Genomic DNA, 20,777 nt, shown 5'->3' on the forward strand with positions numbered 1-20,777 from the left:
TATTCATTCAAGTTTTAAGAGTTTAGAAATCAATATTTGGTGCAATAACCCTGGCTTTAAATCACAGTTTTTATGCATCTTGGCATGTTCTCCTCCACCAGTCTTACACACTGCTTTTGGATAGCGTTATACCTTTACTCCTGGTGCAAATATTCAAGCAGTTCAGTTTGGTTTGATGGCTTGTGATCATCCATCTTCTTCCTCTTAATTATATTCCAGAGGTTTTTAGTTTGGTAAAATAATCATAATTTTTAAGTGGTCTCGTATTTTTTTTACAGAGCTGAATATATACACACACATACACACACACACACTTTCTCTCTCTTCTCTTGCTTCACCACTGTGGTTGAGGAGACTCCACACTTCTCCTGTCTCAACAGGTTTTCCTCACACAGCAGTGGTTATGCAGTAGGAAGTATGTATGAGTGTGAATGAGCTCAAAACGTAAGCATATGTGAAAAACTGCTTACATAGATGACATAGTGTACAGCCTGAGGCCTTCAGATAGGAAGCAGAAGGATTTTCCAGTGTATGAATCAGGAAACACAGTAGCATTTGCGGTTTCTTTAGCGGTAGCTACCTACATGAAATGCATCATAAATTGATATGGCAAAAGTCATAGGACAGCAATAGGCACAATAATCTTAAGGTGTTACAACCAGTGATGGGAATAACGGCGTAAAAAAAAACGGTGTTACTAACGCCCTTAACTTTTTTCAGTAACGAGTAATCTAACTAATTACTCTGACTGTAACTATAACGCCGTTACCGACACCCCGTTACTGCACGTTACTTTAGCCGCTCAATACAGACAAAGGCACAAGTGTGTGTGAGTCACAAGGAGGGGAGGATGAGATAAACCAGGGTTTCTCAACCGGGGGGCCGTGGACAACCAGGGGGCCGCGAAGCACCTTCTAGGGGTCCGCAGGCTCATCCTCAGAGGAAGACAGTTGTCTGTAGTGAGCACTTTAAATCAGGGCAGGTAACGCAATAGTAACGCAATAGTTACTTTTACTGGTAACTAGTTACTTTTATAGTGGAGTAACTCAGTAACTCAGTTACTTTTTTGGAGGAGTAACTAGTAACTATAACTAACTACTTTTTCAAAGTAACGTGCCCAACACTGGTTACAACACTTGGGGATGCCCACACCTGCACAATATAATCTATAGTGTTAAAATCACAATGTAAACATTTTTTGACTCTCTGGGTGTTATCCTAACAACGCTCAGTGTTACAACTCACATAAAGTTAGAATTATTTGGCAGAGTTAACAAATTTCAACTCCTCCCAGAATTTGCTACACTCAAAGTTTGTCAGCTGCCATTTTCTTCAAGATTTCGAAATCTCGAAGTAGTGACATTAAATATATTTTGTATTGTTTTACCCTCTATTAAATGTGTTTTTTAATTCTAAATATTGTTTAAATGCATTTTCATTAATCCCGTGGAATCCTTTTTGGGCTCCTTTAGTTAGTTAGTTAGTTAGTTAGCTAGCTAGCTAGCTAACCTAACTAAGGCTAGCTGAGATGAAACTGGAAATTTCTCACAATAAACTGGCTAGCTAAGCTAAGCAAGCTGAGGAGAAGAAGTAACCTAAATTCTCTTAAACAACTAACATTGCTCAGCTAGCTGATGTGAAATAGGGACTTCTTAAAAAACAAGAAACAGCTAACGTAGCTTTAACTTGGGTTAAATGGGTAACCTCTTACCAGAAAAGGCTAGGTTAGCTAACCTAGCTAGCTAGCTAACTGGCTTTAGCTTCATGAAACGGGCAACTTATCGCAAGAAACAACATAAGTTAACTAGCTAGCCAGCTGAGGAGAAATTGAAAAGTTCTTTCAGTCAGCACGGTCATTAAATTCTGGCGTTTGAAGTCCCAGCATGTAGGCTAGCTAGATAACTTCTGTAGCTACCATTTAAGGTGGATTTTTTTTATGGTCCACCTTAAACTACGCAATAGGTGAGTTCGAAATTACTTCTGTTGTTCCCTACTGCAACTTGATTCATATCTATGAATGTGTTTAAATGTGATGCATTTTAAATAAAAATACCAAGAACCTGAGCAATAAAAAAGGATACGTTTTCGTCTTTATTTTTTTTTTTCACTATTTTAACTAACATTAATACTAAGTTTAACACTTTAATACTGTGATATTTACTTTTTGTAGAGTGGGACCATATATATATATATATATATATATATATATATATATATATATATATATATATATATATATATATATTTTTTTTTTTTTTTTTATGTACTCTAAACGGTGTAAAATGAACTCTTTAGGTGTTGCTATAACACTAACGAACAACAGTAGCATGAGTAAAATGGTACACTGCACCATGTCATATTAACACTAAACATTTAACATTTAAGCTATCAGTGTTATTTTTACATTTTGTAGAGTGAGACCATATATGCTCTTTAGGTGTTGATTTCTTTATGATACTTCACCATCTGTGTTACTGAAGAGGAAATAATACTCCTAAATAAGCAAATACCCATATAGTAAACAAAAAAGTGTTAAACAAACCAGAATATGTTTTATATTTTAGATTAAATGACAGCTTTGCACATCTCTGCTGGATTTTTCCAGTCAGCTTTATGAGGTAGAATCACCTTGAATTCAGGCTTTCAGTTAACAGCTGTGCTAAACTCGTCAAAAGGTAATTACTTGTAGTTCTTTCCATCTTAATGTGTGTGAAGAGGTAGCGTTGGTTGGTATACAATGAATATCCCTATTTAAATAATGTTCTAATCCATATTATGGCAAGAACTACTCAACTAAATACAGAAAAAAATACTTTAAGAAATGAAGGTCAGTCAATATTAAAATATTCAAGAACTTTAAAAGTATCTTCAAGTGCAGTCACAAAACTATCAGAAACTTTTATTATGATGAGTTATGATGATGATGAAACTGGCACTCATCAGGACCGCCCCAGGAAAGGAAGATCAAGAGTTACCTCTGTTGCACAGGGTAAGTTCGTTAGAGTTACCAATCTCAGTCTCTGTAAAGATGACCATGTTATTGTGTCATTTATGTTGTTTGTTCTGAGCATTAGCATCATGCTATGCGGCTCAAGCAGCTACACTATTCTGTAGCATCAGAAATACTAACAAACCTTCTACAGGGTTTTTTGAGACACTGGAGAAAAATATCTCACCCCTGGTTGTAGAAGAAATCTCTAAAGCAGATCCTGATTAAACATCGTTCCCTGATGTGCTAGCTGCTGCATAGCTGAAATATGACATCGGCTTTGGGCGAACCCACAAAATTCTCCAGAGTCAAACCTATAAAGTGTGAGCATGTGTGCGTGTGTGTGTGTGTGTGTCTGAAAGTAACTGTACAGTGAAACACTCTAATTCTAATTCAGTTCCCATCACTCTGCTAGGACAGGGTTTCTCACTCCTGTAAACATGGACGAAACCCAAAAAAATTCTGTGTACCTTACAGATTCATTTTCCACTCCCCATAAAATGGCTTAAAAGTCATTAGTTGGAATCTACCAGAACTGTAAGCTGTTGGATAAATAGCTTGAAAAGTAATCAGTGGTGCTCAATAAATATTTACCAAAGTCATAGCTGAGAAAAAAACAAAATAAGACCTCATACATTTTCGGGCTGATGTGTTTCTTCCAATAATATTAGATTGTTTGTGCCGCAGCCATGCAGAGTTCCAACACAAGCAGATGAAACAACTCTCCAAACCATCACTGATCATCAGCAAATTTCACATTTCATTAAATTAGTGTTGTTAAGAATTAACAGAGTTTTGGGATATGAACCACGCCTCAAGTTCCCTAGCTCCTCCCCCTGGTCCTATATATATATACCTCCCAGGTGCTCCTCACCTACGTGACTTTCGACCTCGCACGTGACTTTCGACCTCGCACGACAGCACCTGCTGATCTCGCCGCCCTGGGCCTTGATTTGGTTGCCTCGGATTTCGAGCTGTTCTCTGACCGCTCATCCTCTGCCGCTCTCATCTCACTCCAGGCTGCGCTCCGTGGTCTCCTCGACTCGGCTCACCTGATACCCTGCCCAGCACGTTACCTGCCCGACTCGTCACGCTCATTCCACGCCTCAGCACTGGCGCAAGCTAAAGCTACGAGTCAGTTCCCGGTTCGGAGCATCGGATCTTTTGATTCAGCGCAAGCTAAAGCTACTCGATCCAGCTCGTCAGACGCCCGGCCCAGCACGTTACCTGCCCAACTCGACATGCTGATTCCACGCCTCAGCACCGGCGCTAACTAAAGCTACGAGTCAGTTCCCGGTTCGGGGCATCGGATCTTTTGATTCAGCGCAAGCTAAAGCTACTCGACCCAGCGAGTCGGTTCCCGGCTCGGAGCACCGGATCTTTTGATTCAGCGCAAGCTAAACTACTCGATCCAGCTCGTCTGATGCCCGGCCCAGAACGTAACCTGCCTGACTCGCTGATTCTACGCCTCAGCACCAGCGCCAGCTATTCTGCTCGACACAGCGAATCAGTTCCCAGACAGCGCGACCACCCTCCCTCCCTCCCTCCCTGCCGGTGAGGCCGATCTAATATCTCGAATTAATACATGGTTTCCTCAGTTTGATCTATTGTTCTCGATTTACTCGATTGTTCCCTCTATTTATACCGGTTTCCTCTATTTTATTATTTTCTCTATTCATTGTTCCCTTAATTCATTCAATGTTCCCTATAATTAATTCACTGTTCCTTCGTTCAATCAATTTATTGTTCCCTCTATTTAATTATTGTTCTCCGTTGAACTGTTTGCCTGTTCAGCATTATGTATTATTCCCTCTATGTAATTTACTGTTCCCTCTATTTATTTAATTGTTCCCTTAATCCATTCCACCATTCCCTAGATCTATTTCACTGTTAGATTTAAGTTATTGTTCCCTCTTTTTATTCATCGCTCCCTCGATTTATTGACCTTTTCCTCGATCTGTTTCACCGCTAGATTTAAGTTATCGTTCCCTCTATTTATTCATCGTTCCCTCGATTTATTGACCTTTTCCCTCGATCTGTTTCACCGCTAGATTTAAGTTATTGTTCCCTCTATTCATCGTTCCCTCGATTTACTAATCATTCCCTCGATCTGCTTCTCAGCTAGATTTAAGTTGTTGTTCCCTCTATTTACTCATCGTTCCCTCAATTTATTAATCGTTTCCTCGATTTATTTATCATTCCCTCAATCTATTTCATCACTGGATTTTATTTATTGTTCCCTCTTCATTGTCCCCTCGATTTATTAATCATTCCCTCAATCCATTTCCCTGCTAGTTTAATTGTGTTCCCTCTATTTATTCACCGTTCCCTCAATTTATTAATCATTCCCTCGATCTATTTTACAGTTCGATTCAATTTGTTTCCTCTATTTAATTAATCATTTCACTCTATTCATTGTTCCCTCGATCCTTTTCACCATTTCCCTTGGTCTATTTCACTGTTCCTTCGTTCCGTTTCCCCGTTCTAGTTCCCTCGTTCCCTGGTTCCCCTTGTTCCCTGGTTCCCTCGTTCCCTCATTCCCCCGTTCCTTCGTTCCCTGGTTCCCTCGTTCCCCTTGTTCCTTGGTTCCCTAGTTCCCTTATTCCCCTGTTCCCTCGTTCCCCTCTTCCCTAGTTCCCTCGTTACGTTCCCCTGTTCCCTCGTTCCCCTGTTCCCTCGTTCCCCTTGTTCCCCCTGTTCCCTAGTTCCCCTGTTCCCTAGTTCCCCTGTTCCCTCGTTACGTTCCCCTGTTCCCTCGTTACGTTCCCCTGTTCCCTCGTTAAGTTCCCTCGTTCCCCTGTTCCCTCGTTCCCCTGTTCCCTAGTTCCCTCGTTACGTTCCCCTGTTCCCTCGTTCCCCTGTTCCCTCGTTCCCCTGTTCCCTCATTCCCTAGTTCCCTCGTTACGTTCCCCTGTTCCCTCGTTACGTTCCCCTGTTCCCTCGTTACGTTCCCCTGTTTGTTACGTTCCCCTGTTTGTTACGTTCCCCTGTTCCCTCGTTCCCCTGTTCCCTCGTTCCCCTGTTCCCTCGTTCCCCTGTTCCCTCGTTCCCCAGTTCCCTCGTTACGTTCCCCTGTTCCCTCGTTCCCCAGTTCCCTCGTTCCCCCGAGTTCCCCAGTTTCCGAGTTCCCCAGTTTCCGAGTTCCCCAGTTTCCGAGTTCCCCAGTTTCCGAGTTCCCCAGTTTCCGTTTCCGAGTTCCCCAGTTTCCGGTTCCGAGTTCCCCAGTTTCCGTTTCCGAGTTCCCCAGTTTCCGTTTCCGAGTTCCCCAGTTTCCGTTTCCGAGTTCCCCAGTTTCCGTTTCCGAGTTCCCCAGTTTCCGTTCCCGAGTTCCCCAGTTTCCGTTCCCGAGTTCCCCAGTTCCCCTGTTCCCTCGATCCATTCCCCTGTTCCTTTGATCCATTCCACGACGGCTCCTTTCTAATTCCTCGATTCTGTTGTTTCCTCAGTTCTTTTTTCAGTTCCCTCAATCCCTGCAAGCGAGGCGGACCCCTGCGCCCGGCCATACTAACGCGCTGAATTCTTCAGTCGTCACTTCTCTCCGCCTGCTGGTTGAAGTCCCTCTAGTGTCCGCGTTCTTCGTCCGGGCGCCCCTGTCTGCTGTGATGACCTTCGGTCCTGCCTGTTGCTCTTTTGGGGACTAAGCTGGACTCTCTCTACTTCAGGCTTCTCTTCTTTGATTTCAGAACAATCCTGTCTTCCAAGCTGCACGCGACATCATGCAGGACCCATCATCAGTTGCAGGCCCATTATTGGTTCCCACGTAATGAACTGTGGAAGTGTGGAAATCCAGGGAACTAACTCTTCAAACAAGATCAGACTGTTTAACTCTGTCAAATCAGTACTGCTGTACGGAGCAGAAATTTGAAGGACAACAGTGCCAACAATGAAGAGAGTGCAGACATTCATTAATTCATGTCTGCACAATATTCTCCAGATCCACTGGCCAAACATCATCAGCAATCAGGATCTGTGGTAGAAACAAACCAACTTCCTACAAGAAGAAGAGTTCCAGAAAGGTGTTGGAGATGGATCGGACTCAGTCTTCGGAAGCCTGCCTCCAACATCACTAAGCAAGCTCTGACCTGGAACCCAGGGAGAAAGAAGTAGAGGAAGGCCCAGAAACATGTCGCGTAGGGATCTGGATGCGGACTTAAGCGGATGTGGTACACCTGGAGTCAAGTAGGACAAAGGCCCAGGATCGGGATGCCTGGCGAAATCTTGTTGAGGGCGTATGCCCCAGAAGGGGCGAACGGACCTGACAAAGTAAAGAACAGACTTCAGGCCAAAAAAGGGACAATCAGCCCACCTTAAACTTCATGAGATCAACCCCTAATCTCAGCCGATTGGCCTTCAACCCAGTTGGGAGCAAGTGTCATACCCTAGACGTTAATTTAGATTTTCATGGTTGTCACATTCCCTTGTCAAGAGAAGATAACTCACCTGGCCACAAACCTGTCGAACTCCCCATTCAGTCAAACATTATACTGGTTTTCAAATCGTATCACGAGGACGATGCTAACTCTGCATGCCATCTACTATTAAGACTTTTCACTCAAACCACCCGAAACGCCGTTCAAGATCTTATGAAGTTATGCTGAAGACCCCAGACTCTCACTTTCGCTTACCTCACTTTCAGTTCAGATTCGGCTGCCGGTCCTCACACTTCGTCTTTTTTGGGGGGATTTGGCTTGAGAACCGTCCCAAGCTGTTCTGAACTGTACCCCAAGTATCATCATCACAGTTCCCCTCCCCGCATGGTGTAGGCGGGGTTCATTATAGCAAAGTGTTGTTAAGAATTAACAGAGTTTTGGGATATGAACCACGCCTCAAGTTCCCTAGCTCCTCCCCCTGGTCCTATATATATATACCTCCCAGGTGCTCCTCACCTACGTGACTTTCGACCTCGCACCCGCCTCCACCCCATCACCACCCTCATCTTAATCTCTTACCTAGCTGTGGGGGGGATTTGGCTTGAGAACCGTCCCAAGCTGTTCTGAACTGTACCCCAAGTATCATCATCACAGTTCCCCTCCCCGCATGGTGTAGGCGGGGTTCATTATAGCAAAAGGGAAATTAAGGGAGCAGAGTCTGGAGGAAGAGTGGAGAGACACACAGTCCAAACTGCTTGAGGTCTAGCGTGAAGTTTCTACAATCAGTGATGGTTTGGAGAGACATGTTATCTGCTGGTGTTGATCCACTGTGTTTTATCAAGTCTAAAGTCAGTGCAGTGTTTTTTTTTTTTTCAGAAAATCTGAACATTTCTGCTGACAATGTTTATGGAGATGCAGATTTCATTTTCCAGCAGGACTTGGCCAAAAGAACCAATATTGTAATTTTCAGACACTGATTTTTGGGTTTTCATTGGCTGTAAGCCAAAATCATCATCAACAATAAAATAAATAAACATTTTAAATAGATCACTGTGTGTGTAATACATCTATATATATATATATATATATGAGTTTCACATTTTGAACTGAATTACTGAAATGAAGTAACTTTTTAATGATATTCTATTTTTTTTTAGATGCACTATTTTTAGGTGGCTCTTATCTAGGGTGACGTTACGTTGTGGTTTCTGAGGCTGGTAACTCATGAACTGATGAACATATCCTGTGCAAAAGAGGAAACACTTGCTATTTTTTTCCTGCAATGGTCCTGATGAGTGCCAGTTTCATCTGTTTTTTTTTTTTATTTTCTTTGTGACTGCACTTGAGGATACTTTAAAAGTACTTGCAATTTTTCTGATTGACTGACCTTTATTTCTTGAAGTGATTTTTTTTTCTTTACTTAGTTGAGTAGTTCTGGCCATAATATTATAACATTACTTAAACAGGGCTATTCTCTCTATACCAACTCTTCATCATCAATTTGCCTTTCAGGGCACTTAAGTCAAGGAACTGTGGGCAGATGTTAAAATTATGAAGATAGTAAAAATGCTGTTATCAGATAAGTGCTGTTTGAATTTTGGTATTTCCTGCCATCGGCTGTAGGTTTTTTTAGGTTTGATTCAATTGGCACAAGTGACTTGATTCAGTTTAACTATTGTAAGAGGAACAAAGTGACAGAGAGTAAACGAGAGAGAGAGAGAGAGAGAGAGAGATAGTGAAAGAGAGAGAGAGAGAGAGAGAGAGAGAGAGAGAGAGAGAGAGAGAAGCAAGAGATCTGGGTTGCAGATGGGATTCCATTGGTGTTGCAAAATTCATAAGCATCAGCTTTGACATATGTTAGATGACGTGTTAGCTGTTGTAATTTATAAATAGTACTGAGATCTTGTCTTGTAGCCTGAATTGATTTTAAAGCCCAATAAATCATTCTCAGCTATCGAATAGCTGCATTACAAGTCTGTGGAAAATATTATCTATGAACATCTACCCATTGATATTCTTTGGTCATACATTAAGTGTAGGTTTGGAGTATATTATGTTATGGAGGAGGAATAGCTTTTTTACTATGGACTACACTGTATTTAGGACACAAGCCAAACTATGAAACATAGTGACATGTGAAACAGAAACATCTGTCACTTGTTACAAGAATGTTATAAGAAGCCAGTTTAATAGAGTTGCATTTACTTGTTCTTTCCAGTGATAAATGTGAGTATTTCTGCTATTAGTCAAATATGGTTTGAAGGTGTTCTTAAAGTCGCAACGCAATACTACACAAAGTTACCATTCTTTTTGCTTTTTTTATCAAATGATATCATTTATTAACAAAAAATAAAACCAAAAAAAATATCTAGCCCTGTGTAAAAAACATTTTGCCCCTAAATCTAATAACTTGGTTGTGCCGATGTTGGCAGCAACAGCTGAAATCAAGCGTTTGTGATAACTTGGCAATGCAATTAGGGAGGTTAGAATTGTTTGAATTGATCCAAATTGAAGACTTTTTGAGCATGAACAGTATGTTTAAGAGGCAACTGAAGCAATTGAGGCCTGCAGTTCTTTAAATATTGTCCAGGGTTCTTTTGAGACCTTCTGGTTGAGTTGTTCATGCCCTTTTGGAGTAATTTCGGTAAGCTGGTCACTCCTGGGAAGGTTCACTAGTGTTCCATGTTTTCTCAATTTCTAAATAAAAGTTCTTACTGTGGTTCTCTAGAGTCCCAAAGCTTTAGTAATAACTATGTAACTTTTCCAGATTTTTTATTTGTTCTTGAATTTCTTCAGATCAGGGCATAATGTGTTGGTTTTTGTGATCTTTTAGCTGCTTCATGTTGTCAGACAGGTTTTATTGAAGTCATTTCTGGATTCTTCAGGTCTGATAGTAATCAGGTCTGGTTGTAGCTAGAGAAATTGAACTCAGCTTTCTTAAAAATAGTTAATCATAGGTCCTTAATCACTGTTCTCTCAGGCTAGTATTCGCTCAGCAAAATTCACATCACCTTTTAGTCCCTATTGAGCTCTCTTAAAACCAGTTTTCCCCTGCATTTTTTTTCTGGACAATTACATTAAAAGGACTAAAATATACTGTTTATTTAAATACAATACATGATTGTCTTTTTGTGTTTTAAATAGACAAAAACTGCCAGCTTTAATGAAATCTGAACTCTGAAATAAGAAGTCTTGTTTTTTTAAATAGCAAATGTATCCCTGTCAAATACAGTTTGTAACTTCAGGAAATTACGCAAGAAAACGACATTAAAAATTGCAACATTCTGGCAGCAGTAACTCCAGAAAATATCTGTACAAATATAGTTATTACAGTTCTGTACTTTTCAGAAAAGTTTGGAAATAAATACACAGGCCAATCCCATGTCAGCAGCTTCAGTGACAGCGTGGATACATTAGTGTCCTCCTCCAAAAGTGTTGAGGTGCTTATTGATGCTCCACAGGCACATTCCTCCACATGCTGACTGCTCTGGGACCTGGCAACCACTGAAACCAAAATGAAATGGTAAGCATTCCAAAAAAGCCTTGCTGAAGGGGAGGGATATCTGATTCAAACAGCGTCACGGACCGGGGTCCCTTTCACCATGAAGTGCCCCTGACGTGTCCTGGGCAACCGTGCGGCTGCTGACAGAGTTTCATTTCCTGTTTTGTTTTGCATGGAAAACACGGGCTGAGGAGGAATGCCTCCAGCAGTGTGGCAGCATGCAGAAGTCAGACTCAGAAAAGCATGTTTTTGTTGGAGCAGAGCAACGCTGAGCTGATCTGCCCTTTACAAACCAGAACCGTATACCAGAACTATACGCCTGTGGTTGCACACTGATCTCGGACCATACTTTACATCTTACGCACGGGTCATTTTAAGAAAACTGTGCCATTTTTTTATATTTACAATACCAGTCAAACGTCTTCTTATCTGGACTGCTGTAACTTGCGGTTTCTGAAGCTCGTAGCTCTAATAAACGCATCTTATACAACAGAGGTAACTCTTACTCTTCCTTTCCTGGGGCAGTCCTGATGAGTGCCAGTTTCATCATCATAACGTTTTTGATGTGTTTTTGCGACTGCACTTGAGGATACTTTCAAATTTCTTGAATTTGTTTCATATTGATTGACCTTCATTTCTTTAAGTAATTTTATTCTTTATTTAGTTGAGCAGTTCTTATCATTATATGGATTAAAAGATTACTTAAAAGCTATTCACTGTATACCAACTCCACCTCTTCACAACTCAACAACTGATGCTCTGAAACACATTAGGAGGTGCAAGAAATGCATTCAAAGTAATTAAAGAAGAACTTCAGTGTAAAAAGTAATAATTTATGTTGAATAGCGCACCTCTGCTCTCCCACAGCTTTCTGAGATCCAGCAATTTTGTACTTTTTGCCCAGCACTCTGTACAACGGGCGCTTTGAGGCATCCACCTGCCCCTGCAGATAAATCATGTTTACACCGTTATCCAGGCTCAAAGTAGCTCCACACCTCTTTGGCAGAATCCAGAGAGCTCTGCCATTAAAACAACACATTAATAACTTAAATGCACAAGAAGCTTATTTAAATCCACTGTTTTCAGCTTGTATTGTCACCTAATCTCTGGGCCCAGAGATTAGGTCATGCTCCCGTTGTGCTGGGCAAAAACCACAAAATTACTGGATCTCAGAAAGCTGTGGGAGAGCGGTGGTGGCTATTCAATAATACACCAGAAGTCAATTTTACACCAGAGTTCTTCTTTAAATTTTGACAAGTTCAGCACAACTGTTAATTGAAAGCTCAATTTCTAAGTGACTTTACCTCATAAAGTTGAGAAAATTCAGTCAAGATGTGCAAATCTGCCATCTAAGCAAGAGGTGTCTACATTAAAGAATAACTAAAATGTAAAATATCTTCTGATTTGTGTAACCCATTTTTGTTTACTAATTTTCCTTTTTTAATCAAAGATTTCTGATTACAAAGACATTAATCACATTTTATTTCTTGTCATTGCATTTGAGCAATGTCAGAAGAAATTGAGAGTTGCAAACATTTTGAATTGTTAATGGTGTCCTTGTTCTTTTTCAAAAATAAATGTACATTTTCCTAAACAAATTTAATACCCTTGATATTGTACCAAAGGACAGCTTAAGATTTAGCTCAGCTAAATTTGGAGACATTATGAGAAGTATTAGAAGAAATTATTATTATTAGTCGCTGAACATGCAGCAAGTGCCTGTGTAGTTATACATTAACAATCTGTGTAATAATTCATTAATTACAGATTAATTACAGTTGTACAGGTTATGTAATTACGCATGTGTATTAGTTTCAGTTAGACATCGTAGAATATTTGGTACAGAAACATCTATATCATATATGAGATTAACATTTTGAACTGAATTACTTAAATAAAGTAAATTTTCACTGATCTTCTATTTTTTTTTTTAAATGCACTAGTATACGTATATATAAAAGTTACTCTATATTAATATTGACCCCTACTCCTGATTACTCTTAGCAATAACTGAAAACCCTAATCAGGCTAGCAGTGAAACATCTGCCAATGCTTTGGTGTTCAGCATCATGGCACACTTCACCGGGAAGTGGATTTTTCTCGCAGAGGAAGCCGCAAAGCATGCCCCAATTCCCTTTTGAACCCAAGGGGCACTTTGAGAGTATTTTGCAACATCCTCACTGGAGGTTGCCTTCGCTTTGGTTATCTTCCTCCTTCTGATGAAAGGAGCGATCGAAAAATTAAACATCGGGAGTCAAGAATGCGAAAGAAACAATGCAGAGCTTTATTCTCTCAGGAGGAGCTCGATCCAGTTTAGCAGATGTTTTGCAGATATCCCTCGCATCCCTCCCAGCACAGTACAGTCAGCAGATTGTTATGGATTAGAGCACAGCTTTTTGGGAGGTTCTGGCGAGGAACTGAAGTAAGACAGCATGGTTTTTAATGAAGACGCACTGGACCAAGCCAAAACAATGAGGCCATCCGTGCTCTGTTGACCAGAGAGCAGAAATGATCCTGGGATTGCAGAAAGCCTGACACAACAAAGCCAAGAACTCTCTGAAAGATTCAATGGTAGCATATTTCTACTTTCTGACTTATTAAAAAGGCAGAGCAGAGGTCAGTTCAGAGTCTGCATTTCATATAAGTTTATATAAGTTTTTGTTTTGTAGCTTTGAAAGTGTAGATGTAACAGTCTCACCCAACTTTAGGAAAAAATATTGCACTAAAGTCACTAAAAGGTCAAAGAAGTAGTATTGTGTCCCATGATTTTTGCCATGTCTCATGGAAGTTAAACAAGGCTGCACTGAACATTAACCAGGGGTAATAATACAGACTTTTATTTTGTAATCCTGTGACACTATAGATTTATGCATGTTAAACACCCATGCAGACCAATCTTCAGAAATGGAATTTTCCATCCTTCAGGCACCGGCTATCAATCAGGCTTTGCCCAATCTATGATAATTCACGCTGCCTCACCTGTAATGGGCGTGATGGCCAGAGTTCAGCCTCACTCACATGATAACACCTCACAACTTTTATAGGTGTTGGCATTCTCAAGACTTTACTTAATCTAACACTTCTTGGTCAATTTTTACTGTACTGCTACTAAAAGAAGTGTTGATCTTGACTCTGTTTTAGCTACTAAAAGTCTTGACTATAAAAAGTCTTGATCTTGACTTTGTTCAACTACAAAAGTTTTGGTCTTGACTCAGTCTCAACTACTAAAACTTTTGGTCTTGATTCTGTATCAACTACTAAAAGAATTGGTCTTTACTCTGTTTTGACTGTTCAAAGTATCTGACTTGACTCAGTTTTAACAACTAAAAGTCTCAGTCTTGACTCAGTTTTGACAACTAAAAGTCTCAGTCTTGACTCAGACTCAACTACTAAAAGTCTTAGTCTTGTTTCAGACTCAACTACTAAAAGTCTTAGTCTTGTTTCAGACTCAACTACTAAAAGTCTTAGTCTTGTTTCAGACTCAACTACTAAAAGTCTTAGTCTTGACTCAGACTCAACTACTAAAAGTCTCAGTCTTGACTCAGACTCAACTACTAAAAGTCTTAGTCTTGTTTCAGACTCAACTACTAAAAGTCTTAGTCTTGTTTCAGACTCAACTACTAAAAGTCTTAGTCTTGACTCAGACTCAACTACTAAAAGTCTTAGTCTTGTTTCAGACTCAACTACTAAAAGTCTTAGTCTTGTTTCAGACTCAACTACTAAAAGTCTTAGTCTTGTTTCAGACTCAACTACTAAAAGTCTTAGTCTTGTTTCAGACTCAACTACTAAAAGTCTTAGTCTTGACTCAGACTCAACTACTAAAAGTCTCAGTCTTGACTCAGACTCAACTACTAAAAGTCTCAGTCTTGACTCAGACTCAACTACTAAAAGTCTTAGTCTTGTTTCAGACTCAACTACTAAAAGTCTTAGTCTTGTTTCAGACTCAACTACTAAAAGTCTTAGTCTTGACTCAGACTCAACTACTAAAAGTCTCAGTCTTGACTCAGACTCAACTACTAAAAGTCTCAGTCTTGACTCAGACTCAACTACTAAAAGTCTCAGTCTTGACTCAGACTCAACTACTAAAAGTCTCAGTCTTGACTCAGACTCAACTACTAAAAGTCTCAGTCTTGACTCAGACTCAACTAATACAAGTCTCAGTCTTGACTCAGACTCAACTAATAAAAGTCTCAGTCTTGACTCAAACTCAACTAATAAAAGTCTCAGTCTTGACTCAAACTCAACTACTAAAAGTCTCAGTCTTGATTCGCCCTTGACTGCTGAAACGTTTGGTATTGACTCGATCACAACTACAGAATTCTTGGTCTTGACTCTGACTCTATGTTTGCTGTCTTGGCTACAACTCTACCTCACATAGTTGTTTAAATGAACTCAGCATATTCAGTATTTATGGGATGGTGCTTTGAGTTTTTTTCTTGTTGTTGTTGTTGTTTATGTGTTTGTTTTGCTGTGCCGTATTATTTATTCCTTCCTCAGGCCTGGAGTCAAAAACAGGACAGTGGTCAGCAGTACCATGGCTCAAGGCAAGAGTAAATAAATATTTAAATAAATGAATGAATAAAAAAACTGACCCACTGTACCGCTGCAGCTTTCCACTGCAGCCCACAATAACTCTCCCCCTGCTTCACCACACCCACAAACACGATGCAGCCGCGCTGGCAGGGCAGCACATCTGCCACATTGTGTTTACAAAATATGCCAGCGCCCTTATTTGTTCCTGATTCATGACCATCTTGGGGGGAAGAATGAGGACCCGCCGGAGGCCGGAGCTGTCTGCATCAGCTCATGTGGAAGCAGTTAGCGGGTTTCCGTGACGAATCAGTAACAGAACGAGGCGGCGGAGAGGAGGGCACCCCGGATGCTTCATAGCTTTTGACACATTTCCCTTTTTTTTTTTACTTGAAGTTGAGAAATAGCAGTGCTGGCTTATGATGAAAACTGTGTTAGACAAATATTTCTGCATCCTTTGAGTGGATTTGCTGATGGCCTGAGCTTAAATTTGTGCTACTATTAAAGCAGCATTATTCGAGAAGTGAATAAAGGAGAAAACGCTTTACACGTGCATTTCTGGACAAGCTGAGAGATGAGAGAAAGAAGCATGTGGACTGAGGCAGTAGTATTGTAATATTATAGGATATTATAGAAATAAAACTTACACAGTGTTACACTTTTTTTTCTTGCAAGTGTTTTTCTGTCCACTTTATGTTTAAGTTACACAGTGCAGTTAGCAACATGCTTTCAAGGTCATTGAAATATTACATAATAATAATACCTTATTATTGAATAAAATATAGTTAATTTTAAGATTTTTTTTTGTTATTTGGACTAATAATTGATATTATTGATTCAGTATTCACTGGCTATTTCAGGAATGCCAGGACCAGGAGAGACACTAGGAGGAGCTGCTAAGGGTTAAACAGTTTAGGTAGTTTATTAAAAAAGGGGATAAGCATATAAGGATAGTCTAAAGCAGGCAGGGTCAGTAACATAAAGGCAGCATAAATAAAATACATACCAGAGTCAGGAGAAAGCAGGGTCAGTACAACGTAAATCAAGCAGAAAGGGAATAAGTAAAAGAGTAGTGAAACAGAGAGCAACAAACAATATATTCTGTTTATTGTTGATGTAAAAGATGCATTGCGCTTTTGCATGGCTAAAATAGGATTGGGTGGCTGACTGTTGACTGTTGTCAGGGTTTAAATCAGTCAGTGGTGCACCTCTATTTCCGGCCGCAAAGATAGAAACAAACCAGATATTAACCTGAACAGCAGGGGCGCAATGTATGAAAATAGACTGTTGACGCGGTGTAAGATAGCAACGAGCATCGTTGATTTTTGGGTGTATGTTATATGTGTATTTGTATCAGGGTTTTTTTTGTTTGCACCAAATTAATTCATATTGGAAAACAATCTGAAATAAATATGTTTGCTAGGTTGAAACCATGCTGTTGTAAGCACAATTATACCAAAGAATCTTAATTTACAATGGTGTTGATATCTTAAAAACTATGGGATGAGATACACTGCAAATATTCGTAAAAAATAAGAGTGAAAATGCTCTTTATTTTTTTTTATTTTTGCTACTATCCTGTTAAAAAATGCATGCTATTAAAAGGACTGATTCCAAAATTTAAAATAATGAATCCACCCTTTGGAACAGTAGCGTGTATCAGTTTAGGCTTTTTTGTTCCAGCAGAAAGCTGATTGTGGATATGTAGAGATGGGCTAATTCCTACCCACAGGCAAAAACATCCCCCGATGCACATAATCCGCTATCTGCTTGTACTCATGCACTCTCAGGCTCACTCCCCACTGCAAACATGCGAGAATCTTTAGTTAGAATCAGATCAAGCTGACAGACGTATCCGCAGTAAATACAAGTGGATAGCTGCGCTGGTGTGCAGGGCTGAGGTATTAAAACTCAAACAAACAATGCTTTCCGTTTCATCAACTGTAGAGTTGCCAGGGATTATAGATACTCGTTGGGTTTGAAGGCACAATCTAGTCTGTGTATTTAAACTAACCTGCTAGAAGAACCATCTAGAAGAAGAACATTCCTACCCTATAAAAAGTAATCAACCGCTGGATATTCATCCCCCTTTTTATTTATTTAATAAGTGGAATCAAGGTTAATATAATTATAAGCTTTTTCATCTTTCAAGAATATCCCAAAAAATACTCTTTAATGTCACAGATAAATCAGATTTCTACAGATTAATGAGATTTAAATACATACATATGAAATACATATCACGTAAAATAAGTGATTGTAGTATAAAGACAATAGTTTGAAAGATAAGTCACTGGCTAATCAGCATTCCTGGTTACAAATACAACATGAAAACAAATTAACACTATATTATACCACAGTTAGTTCCAACCCTGCAATGTGATTGGCTGAGAGGCGTTCTATGAGTGCCGATATCAGCCGGTAATGCACTGAAACCGAAGCTCTCCATGTATTTCTCCACCACATACAGATAACCTATAGCAACGATGCAGCGCTTACAAACCAAATACAAACTAAACGCAATGTCATTATACACCACTGGGAGCCACGGGATCCCACAGAGGCACAGTGCAGAAACACCATGTGCCATGTCTCCAATAGGCAGCGCAGCCAAAGACGCGACCCACAAATAAATAATAAGCACAGCAATTTGAAAATATGCTTTATTACACACATTACACACATAAAATAAAAGCTTAAGTGTATATATTTTTCAGTTAATTTAGGGTATTTTAAGCTGAATGAAAGGTGGACTCTTGTAATTCTGCAGGTCTTGCTGCTGGGGGGCGCTGAGTGGTCCAGCGGTCTAATGCACTGCCACTATGTGTGGGAGGTCACCGCTTCGAATTTCGTACCCATAGCTTTGCCATCAGCTGCCGGCACCCAGAGGGAGCACAATTGGCCCTGCTCCCTCCAGGTGGTTAGATGGCGCTCTCTCCCCATCACATTCAAAAATGTCGGAGAAGGCATGTGCTCGTCTGCACCCTCCTAGGGTTGCCACTGGTGATGGGGACGTACAAACGAGGGGTGGGACAACTGGATAGCCAAATTGGGTGAAAAAAAAAATTATTTTAGTCAGTCAAGCGCTGGACTTCTGTTTATTTACAGTATGCTTAGATTTCGACAATTTTGACTGAAATATCCTGAAATTTGTCTGTTATTGCTTAATCCCACTTTTCTTTTGACATTTTATTCGAAAAATGTGTCCTGGGTTCTTATCTAGCCAAAGCTCATTCACCCAAAGGTCTGCGGGGGACTCCAAGCTCAACCTGAAGAAGGTTCCTTAGTCTGATTAGAGTAGAGACCAAGCACATCACCACAAACACACCATTGATACTGCAAAGCATGGTGGTGGCAGCATCAGTGTAACGCATTCAGACGTCTTGGTGACCACCCTCTCTCACTCGTCTCCTTCCTGCACACTCAATTGAGACAATGTTCTGTATCCATTCCCTTTCTTATACTCCTCATTAACCTTTCCATAATTAACCATATTTACCATAATACCAAATGTTAGCAGAGATTTAGGTCAGTTTTCACCAAAAATCTTGGTTACTGCATCTTTACTCCACAAGGTAAACTTGCGGTAAAGACAATTGGTTTTTACATTCTTTGAAACTGACACCAATAAATCCATTGGTCCATGGTATTTGCTCATTTAGGTGTATTTTATCCTCTTCAGTAACACAGATGTTGTAAAGTATCGTAGAGATTTGTCTGGTATTGCAGAATTACAGGATTGTGATTTCATCGATATATTGCGTGATTCTCATCCTCTAGTGCACACTGAACAAATCTGAAACATTCGATTTCAAATAGACACACATTGTAAAAGTCAGAAGGCCCTTAATTACTGTGAGGCTTTAAACAGTCACTTAAATGTCTATGTGGACTAAAACTGTTCCAATTACTAAACATCCTCTACAGATGTCTGTAAAAGTGCAGTGAGTCTCTTTAAAGCAGCACAATGAGAAGGCCATCTGTTTCGTGTAGGCAGCAGGAATTGTTGTCCATGCAACAATGCAGCTTTTGTATTAAGAGAAAGGAGAAAAGCAGTGGTTCTGGAGAGAAAGCAGGACCGCTATGACGTGCCCGTCTCTGGTCTCCGTTGGGAAGTCGCCATCGGCATTTACCTCAGTTCAGCCGCAGTCCAGATCCGCACACTGGACGTGTGGAGCCGGTTCATTTTCCAATTTAGTCTGATTTTATTGAGCTGTTTGATGTTACAGTCAGTGTTTGATCTTATCAGCGGGAGAAGCATATGTATGTGCAAAATGTTGGAACATCTGCCATCATCTTCCACCTTTAGTAAAGGCTAAATATCCTACTGATATTACTGACCATATGCTTACTGACTCTGACAGATTTGGGACACTGCCCTTTATGGTTAGTCTCTTCAATGAGTGCAGTTACTGTACATATTCAATTACTGCAGAATATTATACGTTTGTGAATGATCCAATCATCTTTGGGTAATCAGATCATGGGAAACTCTTACGGTGCGCGTCCACTAGCACTTTTCTTCAACGCAGGTCGCTGTGCCAGATCTCTCGGCTCGCCGCATGTGGGCGTGTACGTGACGTTTTTGAATTCAAATGAAGCAACAGATTTAGTCAATCATAAGTTTAATATTTTACATTTTTAGTAAACCTCACTGTGATCTATAGTTGTATAAATCCATATTCTCTTCTGTGTTCGAAAGGCACCAGTTCTGTGTGTGTGAGGCTTGTCTGTGTGTGGCATGGTAGCCAGCGGCGGCTCTCTCCATTGAAATGAATGGGATGCGTGAGGGCTTAAGTGCCAGTGGACGCTCACCGTAATCAGATTTTTCAATAATCAGATTTTTCGTTTATAATCAGTCAATAACCTGAATAGATTTCTTAATCAGATTTTTTTCAGACCTTACTACAATCTAAGAAACTAAACTATGCTGTTTATATGACTACTTAAATTAGCAGTATTGGCTGAAAAACGCCTGAATAATTGATCATTTAAAGAATATCTAGTTTATTTTAGGTCATATATTGCAGTATTTCCTTTAGTTAAAAAAGTTTTAAAACTTTAAAAAGTTAACAGCAGCAGTAGCAGCACACAGAGACTTTAGTCTGTCATAAACTCAGCAAGTAATCCAGCTCAGAGAAACAGTTAGCCTGGCAACCTCCAGCATTAGATATATATTTTTTTAGATATAGGTCAGAATGTTGGGTGTTTTTAGAGGTTTCAAAATATTATAAGTTTGTTATTAATTTGATCAGTGTGTTAACGTAAACTTGGGAAATTAGACATCTCTGATTTTACATGAGTCAGTTTTGCAATAATCTGATTTTTTTCTTTGTAACCAGTCAATAACCTGAATAGATTTCATAATTAGATTCTTAGACCTCAT

General features: G+C 39.9%; 2 protein-coding genes across 2 annotated transcripts in view; one reads left to right on the forward strand and one right to left on the reverse strand.

Moving 5' to 3' along the window:
* LOC103031957 (ETS-related transcription factor Elf-1) overlaps positions 1-20,777 on the reverse strand; it is a 374,649-nt gene that overhangs the window by 247,846 nt on the left and 106,026 nt on the right. The gene's annotated exons all lie outside the window — the stretch shown is intronic.
* On the forward strand, positions 4,413-8,060 carry LOC111193001 (uncharacterized). Its single transcript, XM_049469481.1, has 3 exons — positions 4,413-4,499; positions 5,478-5,676; positions 5,774-8,060. Exons 1-3 carry the CDS (start codon positions 4,413-4,415, stop codon positions 6,382-6,384), a joined length of 897 nt encoding a protein of 298 aa, XP_049325438.1. The 3' UTR covers positions 6,385-8,060.

This window comes from Astyanax mexicanus, chromosome 21 (assembly GCF_023375975.1).
Source record: "Astyanax mexicanus isolate ESR-SI-001 chromosome 21, AstMex3_surface, whole genome shotgun sequence".
Lineage (NCBI taxonomy): Eukaryota > Metazoa > Chordata > Actinopteri > Characiformes > Acestrorhamphidae > Astyanax > Astyanax mexicanus.